Below are 13,901 nucleotides of genomic sequence, written 5' to 3' on the forward strand. Positions count from 1 at the left end.
GATGATTTGGAGTTCTTCAAGAGGCTAGTCTCTGTTGAGTGTCAGACTGATGTCTGTCAACTAGGTTGTTCTGTGTGAGAAAAGCAGAAAACTGGTTGAATACGACCCTCTCAATATTTTTAGACAAGAAGGTGAGAGAGAGACTGGTCTGTAGTTGTCGATTTCTGTTGGGTTATGTGTTGGTTTTTTGAGCAGTGGAGTTACTCAAGCCTGCTTTAATATATTGGGAAAGTTTCCTGTTGTGAGAGATGTGTTGATAATGTGTGTAAGTACAGGTAAGATTGATGGAGAGGCATCTTGCATAAGATGTGAGGGGATTGGGTCAAGTGGACAGGTGGTAGTGCGGTTAGAAATAAGCACTTTGGAGACCTCGGTCTCAGAGAGAGGGAGAAAGAAGAGAACAGAGGATGATGGGATGTTGGAAGAGAGTGGTTGTGGGTGTTAGGTGTTGAGAACTGCTCGCTACTTTTAACTTATTCTGGTAATAATCCATTTTAGCACTAGAAATGCTGCCGGAAAATGAGCAGAAAAGTGAATGATACTACCTTAGGTCTGCAGGGTCATTTGACTTGCCCCACTTCTCTCCACAGCCCTCGGCTTGGTGCCATGCTCACAAAGTGTCTCTGACAGCCAGGGGCTGGAGGGTGTGGCACGTGTTGGCATGACCGTAACTACCATTGAGGACACCGAGGTCATGTCCTCGGTATTTCCTCGGGAAGTGAAAATAGCCGACGAGACAATTATCCTTGCATCAACGGAAAGTCACGTGACACGTACTTGCAGATACCGCTGTCATGTCAAAACGAAAGTAGTCGGCTGTAGCAGAGTGTTTCCTAAACCAATTAAAGAACGCAACGCAGTGTCTCGCACAGCTCGTGTAAACTCTCACATAAACTTCAAATTGAACTTCAAATTGAAGTTTATGTGAGCTGTGCGAGACACTGCGTTGCGTTATCCCAAAAGAGTCCCGCAAAGGTGGGATGCTTCTGGCCACAGAAGAATAGTTACTTGTTTTGATAAAAGGTGAGACTGAATTACTGAAAGCTAAAGGTATTCTTTATTATTTTATGTATTGTATGTATACATTGCAGTACTGGTGTATCAACAGTTGAGTCAACTGAACTGATAATGGAAATATTTTTCTATCAATTACAGTTAGTGGTGAGAACCCAAGTCCATTTCAGAGGATGCATACACACTAATATAGTATATTATATAATATAATGTAGTGTACACTACAAATGGATCTCCACCGTTTCAGAGGTTGCACAAGAACCTATAGGCTATATTTCAACAGTTCACACCCAGATAGAGGAAAACACAAACACACACACACACACACACACACACACACACACACACACACACACACACACACACACACACACACACACACACACACACACACATGTTGTGTTTCCATGTTTTATGGGGACTTTCCATAGACATAATGGTTTTTATACTGTACAAACTTTATATTCTATCCCCTAAACCTAACCCTACCCCTAAACCTAACCCTCACAGAAAACTTTCTGCATTTTTACATTTTCAAAAAACATAATTTAGTATGATTTATAAGCTGTTTTCCTCATGGGGACTGACAAAATGTCCCCACAAGGTCAAACATTTCGGGTTTTACTATCCTTATGGGGACATTTGGTCCCCACAAAGTGATAAATACACGCTCACACTCACACACACACACACACACACACACACACACACACACACACACACACACACACACACACGGTGCACAGTTTGCACATGTTGTTATTGAAAATAAATATGCTGTCAGACAAATTTATTTCTCAAGTGTTTTTTGCGTTATTTTTGACCTCGGTATTTGAAAAATCCTGGTTACGGCTTTGCGTGCTGGCATAGAGATAAGAGGACAGACACTATCATGTTATTGTTGAGCCAAGAGCATAATGCTGCTTTGAGAGGTCTTGAGAGGTCTTGAGAGGTCTTGATGGTCCTTCTCACCTCTGGCCTTAGGATGGGGGGGTTTGAGAGGTTGCTAAGAAACCACTCATGGACCAATGAGAAGTCTTTTCCAATGTGTTCCAATAGGTCTTTCCTGGCTTGTGAGGTGTCTGGCAGTTGTACAAGCAGCTTATCTGATGGCTGTGCGTGGCATTTCTTTGTGTTGGTCCTGGCACAATCCAATCAAAATGCTGCCACTTTTCTTTGTTTGAATGTTAGAGAGGGGTTCTGCCATAAACTGGCTCATGGAATGTCATCTGGTCCGATTGCTCACCATAATTGTCACTGAAGTGCAGGAAAATATCCTGGCTAACACAGCTACCCAGTCCAATGTCACAGTAACACAGGGCGGCTTTGGGTCAGGTGGTAGAGCGGGGTGGCCACTAATCTCAGGGTTGGTGGTTTGATTCCCGGCCAACATGACTCCACATGCCGAAGTGTCCTTGGGCAAGACACTGAACCCCAAGTTGCTCCCAATGGCAGGCTAGCACCTTACATGCAGCTCTGCTGCCATTGGTGTGTGAGTGGGTGAATGAGTCTCAGTGTAAATGCTTTGAATACCGCTACGGTTAAAAAGGCGCTACATAAGTGCACACCATTTACAGTAAGAACACAGCTAACAAAACTACAGTTGTTCTTTTTGTCCTTCAGATAAAATGTCAGATTGCATTAGAAAGTCTCTATTGTGATAACAATTATTTAGAAAACTTTCATTTTGGCCAAACAGCCATTGTCAGCTCATACGAAGATTCTCATTTGTGTGATATAGTCGAATTTGTGTGATGTAAAGTCACATTTGTGTGATATAAAGTCGCATTTGTGTGATATAGTCACATTTGTGTGATATAAAGTCGCATTTGTGTGATGTAAAGTCACATTTGTGTGATATAGTCGAATTTGTGTGATATAAAGTCGCATTTGTGTGATGTAAAGCCGCATTTGTGTGATATAGCCGCATTTGTGTGATATAAAGTCACATTTGTGTGATGTAAAGTCGCATTTGTGTGATATAAAGTCGCATTTGTGTGATATAGTCGCATTTGTGTGATATAAAGTCGCATTTGTGTGATATAGTCGCATTTGTGTGATATAAAGTCGCATTTGTGTTATGTAAAGTCGCATTTGTGTGATATAAAGTTGCATTTGTGTGATATAGTCGCATTTGTGTGATATAAAGTCGCATTTGTGTGACGTAAAGTCGCATTTGTGTGATATAAAGTCACATTTGTGTGAGGTAAAGTCGCATTTGTGTGATGTAAAGTCGCATTTGTGTGATATAAAGTCGCATTTGTGTGACGTAAAGTCGCATTTGTGTGATATATAATCACATTTGTGTGATGTAAAGTCGCATTTGTGTGATGTAAAGTCGCATTTGTTTGATATAAAGTCACATTTGTGTGATGTAAAGTCGCATTTGTGTGATGTAAAGTCGCATTTGTTTGATATAAAGTCGCATTTGTGTGATGTAAAGTCGCATTTGTGTGATGTAAAGTCGCATTTGTGTGATATAGTCGCATTTGTGTGATATAAAGTCTCATTTGTGTGATATAGTTGCATTTGTGTGATGTAAAGTCGCATTTGTGTGATATAGTCGCATTTGTGTGATGTAAAGTCGCATTTGTGTGATATAGTCGCATTTGTGTGATGTAAAGTCGCATTTGTTTGATGTAAAGTCGCATTTGTGTGATATAGTCGCATATGTGTGATGTAAAATCGAAAAAACAAACAAAAAAAAAGCAGTAAAAATCCAGTTAAAAAAAAAATCATGGGATGTTTTTTTCCCACATTATTTTCACTATATGAACACAAGGAAGAAATATATTTAATAATTTTAAATGATTTGCACCAATGTAACAATACATACTAATGAACAGCGATATTTACCTACTATTATTTACTAAAACGTTCAGAAAATCTGTAAAATGCAACATGCAAACAGATGGATCAATTCCATGGACATGAAATCTATTCCAAATCTATTGCCAAGTACTAAAAAAGATGTCTAGCGCCCTCCGCAGTCTTTAGAAAATGTAATTGTCATATAATAGTGCATTAACATGATCATGATATTCACAATGTTGGTTAACTTGATATCACCAACAAAATAATACTAAATATGTTACAAATATTCGTAACAGTCACGCGTGACTCCTCAAGCAGTTAACGGCAGAAAGATTCAATTTCGATTCGTAGATTTGAATGTTTGTTGCTAGCGGATGCTTTTATCCTGAGGGAAACTGTCCAGTAACAAGAGCACCTAGCACAGTGTTTTAACTACACGAGACAGGGTTGAGTGATTTTATGTTTTTTCCTCACAGATATTGATGAATGTGCGGAAGGGAGACACTACTGCCGTGAGAACACACAGTGTGTGAACACAGCCGGATCCTTCATGTGTATCTGTCACACTGGATTTATCCGCATCGACGATTACTCCTGTACAGGTGAGACAGAGAGACTCAACCAATCACAGCACAGCACTGAGATGTGACCAATCACAGGACAGAGATTCGAGACAGACCAATCACAGAGCCAATATCAACATTCACAAATACGCAGTAATTTCAGCTCTAAATTTCATGTTAGATGCATTCTCTGTCATTGCACCTAAAATGCTAGTTTTAAATCAATATTAATGTATTATACTTCAGTATTTGTAATATTATGTGTCGTGTAGAGAATACAGCAGTGTTTGCTGACACAGAGGATGTGCTCACAGACGTTTTAGCAGAAGTCTTTATCTGCTGAATCTGCGTATCTGAACCTCGAGAGAAATGTTCTGCAAGAGTCAATTCATATTTACGGTTTCAATATGGACCATCGTGTTTGTGTTCTTGTTTTTCTAGTAATTGCTCACCTGCTACCGCTGAAGTTTTTAAAGGAATATTCAATACAAGGTCAGCTCAATCGACAGCATTTGTGGCATAATGTTGATTACGCCGTTAACGATCTCTCTCTCCTGCACGATCCTCTGCAGTCGGCCTTTATCCCTCTCAAAGGCTTGATTAGCCTAATACGGGACCGGGTGTGTAGGATCATGACCCGGCCCCGCCCTCTGCCCTGCCACAAACTGCAACCGTGCAAAAATGACAATTTAAACACGTTTACTGCTCAAATAATACACAGGTTTTAACAGAACAATGTAAGTGCATTTATAAAACTATAAGCTTCATATTTCTGCCTTTAAACTCTCCAAAAGTGTCTCACTGTAACCTCGATTTAGAAAAAAATTATTGTAATATACGGAATAAAGTGCCGGGCATTATGACGGTATTTACCATGAAACAGTAGAGAAAAGTGTCTATTACTATGTGTGGCAGGGCGGAGGGCGGGTCGTGATGCTGCACATCCGCCCCTAATCAGGCTAATTAGCCCTAGAGAGCAATAAAGGCCGACTGGAGACAGCAGTGCGACAGAGAGAGATTTACGGGCAGCTGTCCGACACCTGTGTGTGTTTGTCTTTTTGGTTCAGTTTATTATTAAACTATTATTTATATTGTCAAGCCGGTTCTCGCCTCCTCCTTTCCATGAATCCCTTTACACTGGTGCCGAAACCTGGGAAAGGAGGAGGGATGCACCGTCGCCACTACCATCCACCCCAATGGAGCAGCCGCGGCCATCTGCCGTGGGACGGAGGAGCCTGACCGCCTGAGAGCGGACGAACGGCTGCCAACCGCGAAGGGAGAAGGGTCTTCTAGCCGACCGCCTGGAGCGGTCAGGGCCGCTGCCAGTGGTGGAGGAGAGAACCCCTACCAGCCGCTGAAACGCGGGGTCTGAGACCGCCGACCACGAGCGGAGAGGGGCTCCTGGCCGAGCGCCTGGAGCGGGAGAACCGCCGCCAGGGGCGGGGGAGACCCCTTCTCTTTCCCAAGAATGCGGCGGGGCATTCCGTTCGCCAGGGGCCAGAGGTCTGCCTCCAATCCACCTGGAGAGGTGCGGCTGTCATCCATTAGAGGTTGGAGGAGTGGCCGAGGACCAAGCTACAGCGTATCGGAGAACCGGCGAGTAAGTGTTTTCCTCTCTCTCTCCCACTGCCGCTCCGTGTTGGTCTTTCCCTCTCTTTTTTAAAATGTTTTGTTAGGCGGAGGGCGGGGCCGGGTCGTGATGCTACACACCCGATCCCTAATCAGGCTAATTAGCCATCTAAGACAGCAGTGCGATGGAGAGAGAGAGATTTACGGACAGCTGTGATGCCGTGATATAAGATTTCTCTCGAAGATAATCACGACTATCTGGAGGAACAAAACTGGCCAATTATGTTTTCTCAAGCCTTCGTTCTCTCCGTTAAATGTTCAAATCTGCAATGTGATCACATCCACGAGGCCACAGATACTGTAAATGTCTTTATTTTGATAGTTTACATTCATCACTGTACAACATGAAGTGCTCAATGTCCTTCAATGTTTTAAACACTCTCTTAAAAGGAAACCCGCTTTTATAATGAGATGCTGCATTACTCTTTTCGGAGAAATCATTGATTGTGTTTAGTGTCTGCGGTGGAGCGAGTTCCCAAAGCATCATTCTTTATCCTCACGGAAACTGATAAACACTTTAACGTTTAATTTCTCGCATCCCTCCAGAGATAAATATTTGAGTGCAGATGGATTGAATTCTATCGCACACATCGATATTAAAATGTCTGTGAGCTACAGCGGCCCCAGTTCATGTGATTAAATCGGCGTCCCGCAGTAATGCCCCTGTCAGGTGCTCTTATAACAGTCGAGAGGTTGTTGGCTTCCTGTCGACTTACAGAGATGGAGTCATGCAGACTCTGTGGGGACCACAATACAACCCCCCCCAGACGACACTGTACAGTTCTGATTATGAAAAGAAAATGAATTACAAGACCATGAAGCACCTTTATGTGTGAGCCTTGCTTATGGAATACACAGACTGATGCTAGCCCTGATAGCTCCTGGTGAAAAGGGTTTATTGAGGAATGATGCAGTCTATATGTCATTTCACAATGCAGGACGGGGCGAGAAGTGTGTTTGGACAACCTGTTTGGAAACAACCATTAGTAATCCCTATTACTTTTGCTCATAGTAAGTGTTACAGATTTGAACAAAGCCCTAACACTACCAAACTTTACCCCTTAATCTCTGGTGCATGTTTGCACCATCAAATATAAAAGCTCACCATTCACACATACTGTGGACTAATTGCAAATCTGTTCACTCTACTTCTCTTTAAAAAGTCCCATTTCATTCCACTAGATGGCAGAAAGCACTAGAAAATAAATCGCATTCCATCGCAATATACAGATGTGAACTATAGGGGGCGCTCTAACACATTATACCCCTCACAGATGTGAACTGTAGGGGGCGCTCTAACACATTTTACCCCTCCAGATGTGAACTGTAGGGGGCGCTCTAACACATTATACCCCTCACAGATGTGAACTGTAGGGGGCGCTCTAACACATTTTACCCCTCACAGATGTGAACTGTAGGGGCGCTCTAACACATTATACCCCTCACAGATGTGAACTGTAGGGGGCTCTGACACATTATACCCCTCACAGATGTGAACTGTAGGGGGCTCTAACACATTATACCCCTCACAGATGTGAACTGTAGGGGGCTCTAACACATTATACCCCTCACAGATGTGAACTGTAGGGGCGCTCTAACACATTATACCCCTCACAGATGTGAACTGTAGGGGGCTCTAACACATTATACCCCTCACAGATGTGAACTGTAGGGGCGCTCTAACACATTATACCCCTCACAGATGTGAACTGTAGGGGGCTCTAACACATTATACCCCTCACAGATGTGAACTGTAGGGGGCTCTAACACATTATACCCCTCACAGATGTGAACTGTAGGGGCGCTCTAACACATTTTACCCCTCACAGATGTGAACTGTAGGGGCGCTCTAACACATTATACCCCTCACAGATGTGAACTGTAGGGGGCTCTAACACATTATACCCCTCACAGATGTGAACTGTAGGGGCGCTCTAACACATTATACCCCTCACAGATGTGAACTGTAGGGGCTCTGACACATTATACCCCTCACAGATGTGAACTGTAGGGGGCTCTAACACATTATACCCCTCACAGATGTGAACTGTAGGGGGCTCTAACACATTATACCCCTCACAGATGTGAACTGTAGGGGGCACTCTAACATATTATACCCCTCACAGATGTGAACTGTAGGGGGCGCTCTAACACATTATACCCCTCACAGATGTGAACTGTAGGGGGCGCTCTAACACATTATACCCCTCACAGATGTGAACTGTAGGGGGTGCTCTAACGCATTTTACCTCTCATTGATGTGAACTGTAGGGGGCGCTCTAACACATTTTACCCCTCACAGATGTGAACTGTAGGGGGCGCTCTAACACATTTTACCCCTCACTGATGTGCTCGTCCATAGACATTCAGTCTAATGTTCAGTTCAAGCAACACCCTCATTATTTCATTGAATATCTCGGCCTCTGAGTGGACTACAAGCTCAATCTAAGTGTCATTAGAAAGCTGAGATCCTCCCCTTTGCGATGATGTTTGATGAACATTTATTCATCAATGGTCAAAAACACATTTTTCTGATATTTTGCAGATTATTGCGGCCCAAAAATACTGAATTTGCTCACCTTTGCTCAAAAATGGTGATGCATTTTACAGCATTTTTTTTTTGTGATTTTGCAGTGAAAACTCACAAATAATCAAAGTATACTTGTGTAATTTGTGTCAGTTATGGTAAAAGTGTAATTGCCTGTAGTTATTTTAGTGCATACCAACTGAATATGCAGATAGCAAGAAAATAAATTATAAATACACACAAAAATATAATGTCATTATAGGCGGTATTGCACTCGCTCTATCGCACCGTTGTCACGAAAAGAGAGCTGAGCCGAAAGGCAAAGCTCTCGATCTACCAGTCAATTTTTGTTCCTACCCTCACCTATGGTCATGAAGGCTGGGTCATGACCGAAAGAACTAGGTCGCGAGTACAAGCAGCCAAAATGGGCTTCCTCAGAAGGGTGGCGGGCTTCTCCCTTAGAGATAGGGTGAGGAGCTCAGTCATCCGTGAGGAGCTCGGAGTAGAGCCGCTGCTCCTTTGCGTCGAAAGGAGTCAGTTGAGGTGGTTTGGGCATCTGGTAAGAATGCCCCCTGGCCGCCTCCCTAGGGAGGTGTTTCAGGCACGTCCAGCTGGGAGGAGGCCTCGGGGAAGACCCAGGATTAGGTGGAGAGATTACATCTCCACACTGGCTTGGGAACGCCTCGGGGTCGCCCAGTCAGAGCTGCAGGTTAATGTGGCTCGGGATAGGGAAGTTTGGGGCCCCCTGCTGGAGCAGCTGCCCCCGCGACCCGACTTCGGATAAGCGGTTGAAGATGGATGGATGTATGGACAAAAATATAATGGGGAGAATTCAATAAACATTTGCACCAATTTTGCACATGATATTTCAGCATGAAAAAGTCTTATTTTTAAGTCTTAGTCTTATTTACATACCACCCGCAATCCAATTTAAACAGTCGCAATCGGTTTAAGTCATTGAGTAAAGTCATTGTCATTGCCTCCTTTCTATGTAAAGATTGCGCTTCATTCACAAACATATTTAAAATGATATTTTCTATCAGCTGTACTTCAAATAATTATCGAATAATGGAGAATAGTGTTTTAAATTGGCATATGTACAGATACGTGGTGTAGTTGAGCACAATTTCGGCATGTTTAAGAGATGCTGTTCTGTCCCGGCAGAACGTTTGTCAGATAACAGCGGGCTGCACTTATATAGCACCTTTTTAACCTTGGCGGTATTCAGAGCACTTTAAACTGTGACTCATTCACCCATTCACACACCAATGGCGGCAGAGCTGCATGTAAGGTGCTAGCCTGCCATTGGGAGCAACTTGGGGTTCAGTGTCTTGCCCAAGGACACTTCGGCATGTGGAGTCATGTGGGCCAGGAATCAAACCACCAACCCTGCGATTAGTGTCCGACCCGCTCTACCACCTGAACCACAGCCGCCCCACAATTGTCTGCTGCATCCTCCACTATATAGGGCTCAGAATCAGCCCGCAAAATCGAAATAGCATTCAGTAGCGATTTTGTGGCTATTATTCTGCATCTGACAAGACTTTCGATGTACCGGTTCCAATTTAACTTTGGCAAATGGCAAACGTTCTTGGTTGATGCGGGATCATACACGCAGGGTTCATCACATGCAATGACTCGGAGGATTAGCCGCTAACACTGTTACCGTGGAGATGATTCAATGGTGTCTGTGCAGTCGTCTATGTCATGACTACTTAAAAGCTTTTTCGAGCTCTTGTTTTGTCAATATGGAGAAAAGTGAACGGATTACCTCAGATTCACGGTTTATACAAACAAATTTTAATCCACACTAGAACGGTGTTTTCCTCCAGTGAATACATCAGGTCTGTGGATATGCGCATTTATATTTTTAGTCAAGAAAAAAAAAAAGTACATTGATTTAGCTGCGTTTACGTCACTAATCAACACTGCAACTATGTGTTCCTCCACCGAAAATGAAGCGTTTAGAAAAACTCTCTCCATATCCGCTTACTTTGGAAAATGATGATGTTCAGAAACAGAGTAGTGTGGACGTGGCCTTTGATTTGACAAGCTTTACCTATCTGTTATTAATTTAGCTTTGTTTATGCTTCTTATCCACACTAGAACACCATTTTCCTCCACCAAAAATGGAACATTACGAAAAGCTTTCAATGTGGCACGAGGTTCTTTGCGGAGTATGTTGGATAGTTCTTAAAAGTTCTAGATGTTATAGTCAGAGTCTTTCTCACACACACACACACACACACACACACACACACACACACACACACACACACACACACACACACACACACTCACACTACACACAGACACACACACTATACACACACACACATATACACACACACACACACTATACACACACATTATACACACATACACACACACTATATACACACACACAGACACACACACACTATATACACACACACACACACACACACAGACACTCACACACACACTCACTATACACACACACACACATACTATACACACACATACACACACACACTACACACACACACACACACACACTACACACACACAGACACTATACACACACTATACACACACACATACTATACACACACATACACACACACACACACACTATACACACATACACACACACTATATACACACACACAGACACACACACACACTATACACACACACACTCACTATACACACACACATACTATACACACACATACACACACACACTACACACACATACACACACACACACACAGACACTATACACACACATACACACACTATACACATACACACACACACACACACACACAGACACTCTCACACACACACACACTCACTATACACACACACACATACTATACACACACATACACACACACACACACTATACACACACACACACACTACACACACACACACACACACACACAGACACTATACACACACATACACACACTATACACATATTACACACACACACACACACACACACACACTATACACACACACACATTTATATGACCGAGTCCACTTCCCAAATACTCAGCCCGTCTTCCATTGGTCATCAAACAGATGATGATTTCTCAGACAACAAACTGCAGATTGGACAGAAATCACACACTGCACCTAGAAAAATAAACCAAATCAATTGTTTTATTGCATGAAAATGATTGCATGTCCTGCATTGTGTGGCTCTGCAGTGTTTCATTATGTGAAAAGCTGCTCTGGAAGATATTCTGGGAATCATCAGACGTCTGTATTGGTTTCTCCGTCCTTGAGGATTGTATTGTTTTAAAGCGAGGCCGGTGCCAAGCTCTGCTCCTCTCTGCCAACTTCCCCTCAGCTCGTCCCCGCGCTGCTTTAATTCCAGCTTTCTCTTTTGAGCTTGACTTCATAAATACGAGAATTCAAACCTCTCCAGTGTGATCGAGCAGCGCAACGTAATCAAAGGGCACCCGGAAGTTTGGCTGAGATGCCCAAAAAGCGTCCAATTTATAATGAGATGCTTCAAACGGGAAGATCTGGTGGGCTTGGCAGAGAATATCTCGTGTGTTTCGGCTTTGAGGAGAAGTTTTACAGTGGGAATGGAACACAAGCTTACTGCATACTTACTTAATTCTGCCTATACTTTGTATTCTGCCTACTATTTTTTTTAAATGTGAAGTGTGTGAATTTGTTTTGTTTTATAGTTTTGTTTATCACCGTGCATCAAGTCATTGATTTGTTGGTTTTCCCCAAAAATGTAAACACTGTGGGTCTGTGACACTTTGAAACATTGTTCCCAACCAGCCCCATACAGCTCACCCAATGGAGTGAATTAGGGGGTGGGGCTATCTTTCTGTCCAACCAATGGCAGACGGAGAGTGTTTGGGGAAACATTATTTTTGCAATTCAATTTGGTGCCACTTGTGATGGAGAAATGACTTAAACAGTACGTGAAACAGTCGCAGTACTAAACGTTTCAAAGTGGTATCCTTCCTCGTCACATGACCTCATTACTGCACTTTGCATGTTTAATTAATCGATTGGCTTTCCGTTTATTATGTAGGAAATGACTATGGTTCTTTTGCATTTGAAATTCATTTTGGGCAAAAATGTGTTCACTTTCGGCAGGCCATTCAAATAAGCCCAAAAAAAGATGCTAAAGATGTCAACGGTGCGAGGATCCGCCTCTGTAAATTCGGTTGCACTTTTGCTCAAGCGTGCCGCACAAGCCCTCAAAAGTGAAGCCAAAACGTCTCGATCGCCCTCCGGTGGCTGGACCTAGTATAGGTCATAAGCCCCGCCTCCCCATGTTATTCAACGGGACGTGAGACCAACTAAACAATTAAATTACACTTCACATATCTTTTTTCCAAAGATAGTTTCTGTCATTTACTGTCGTTTCTATCACGTTGATGTCATTTCAAGTGTTTGTTTTCAAAATAAGTTTGTTTTTAGTTATTTGATGCAATAAAAACGCTGCTGTGACATCATGATTGACAGCTGTGATTGACAGGTTCTCTGAGTGAAGTAGTCACTGAAGCACCAACTGACTTTTTTTGGGGATCTTCGGAGGACTGAGGAGATTGGAGCATTAAATTGTAATATCTACATTTCTATAATTTATTATTTCACACCGTCATAAGTCAAAAGGGGCGTGTGCTTGCGATTGATTCAGCGAGAGTGAGGGCGGGGCCTTGATTTCGCGGCTTTACTTCCTGCTCATATCGGGACACTGGCGGCTTCAGTTCTCACCAATGGAAAAGAGCGAAGGGGCGTCGGCCATCTTTTTTTACAAACTATGGTTTTGCTTCAAGCCCCCATTCATTTCCGACCCTGGTCTTAGCACTTAGATTTACATATGCCTGATGCAAGCTCAGAGTAGCCTACGTGTAACACTAGAGAACAGAGTTGCACAACAGGGACAGACGATGATTTGGGGGGACAGTTCGCCCCCTTCTAAGCATTAATGGGGACGTTTCCTCTCTCGATATCGGCATCCACAGCTGATTAGTGTTTCAATGCTTATTAATAGCTCAAACACATCTGTTTGTTTAAGATGGAAACCCGGAGAGGCTTTCCTCAAAACTCACACTATGCAAACACACTTCACATGGCGCTAATACACACCTGCTTCAACCCGGCTAACTAATGAAACACTTTGCAGTTCCTGGGTTTCTCTGGAGACGAGGGTAATTAGTTGTGAAATGTCGACTGCAGCAGTTTGTCTCGGCTCTGTGAGGATAGAAGAACTCTACTGGTAAATGTTTGATTCGGCGAGTGCAGATGGCCGCTGGGTTTATGACTAAGCTAGCGGTTCTGAGCTGGTGATACGGGCTGTTATAGGAACTACTCCATTAACTCGGGTC

At 43.1% G+C, this 13,901-nt stretch overlaps 1 protein-coding gene across 1 annotated transcript in view; it reads left to right on the forward strand.

Moving 5' to 3' along the window:
* Positions 1 to 13,901, forward strand: part of LOC127638165 (protein kinase C-binding protein NELL2-like) — a 126,170-nt gene that overhangs the window by 69,884 nt on the left and 42,385 nt on the right. The window contains exon 13 of the mRNA XM_052119580.1: positions 4,305 to 4,430. Within this exon, the coding sequence (XP_051975540.1) occupies positions 4,305 to 4,430 (126 nt within the window). The remainder of the gene's footprint in view (positions 1 to 4,304; positions 4,431 to 13,901) is intronic.

Source organism: Xyrauchen texanus, chromosome 46 (assembly GCF_025860055.1).
Source record: "Xyrauchen texanus isolate HMW12.3.18 chromosome 46, RBS_HiC_50CHRs, whole genome shotgun sequence".
Lineage (NCBI taxonomy): Eukaryota > Metazoa > Chordata > Actinopteri > Cypriniformes > Catostomidae > Xyrauchen > Xyrauchen texanus.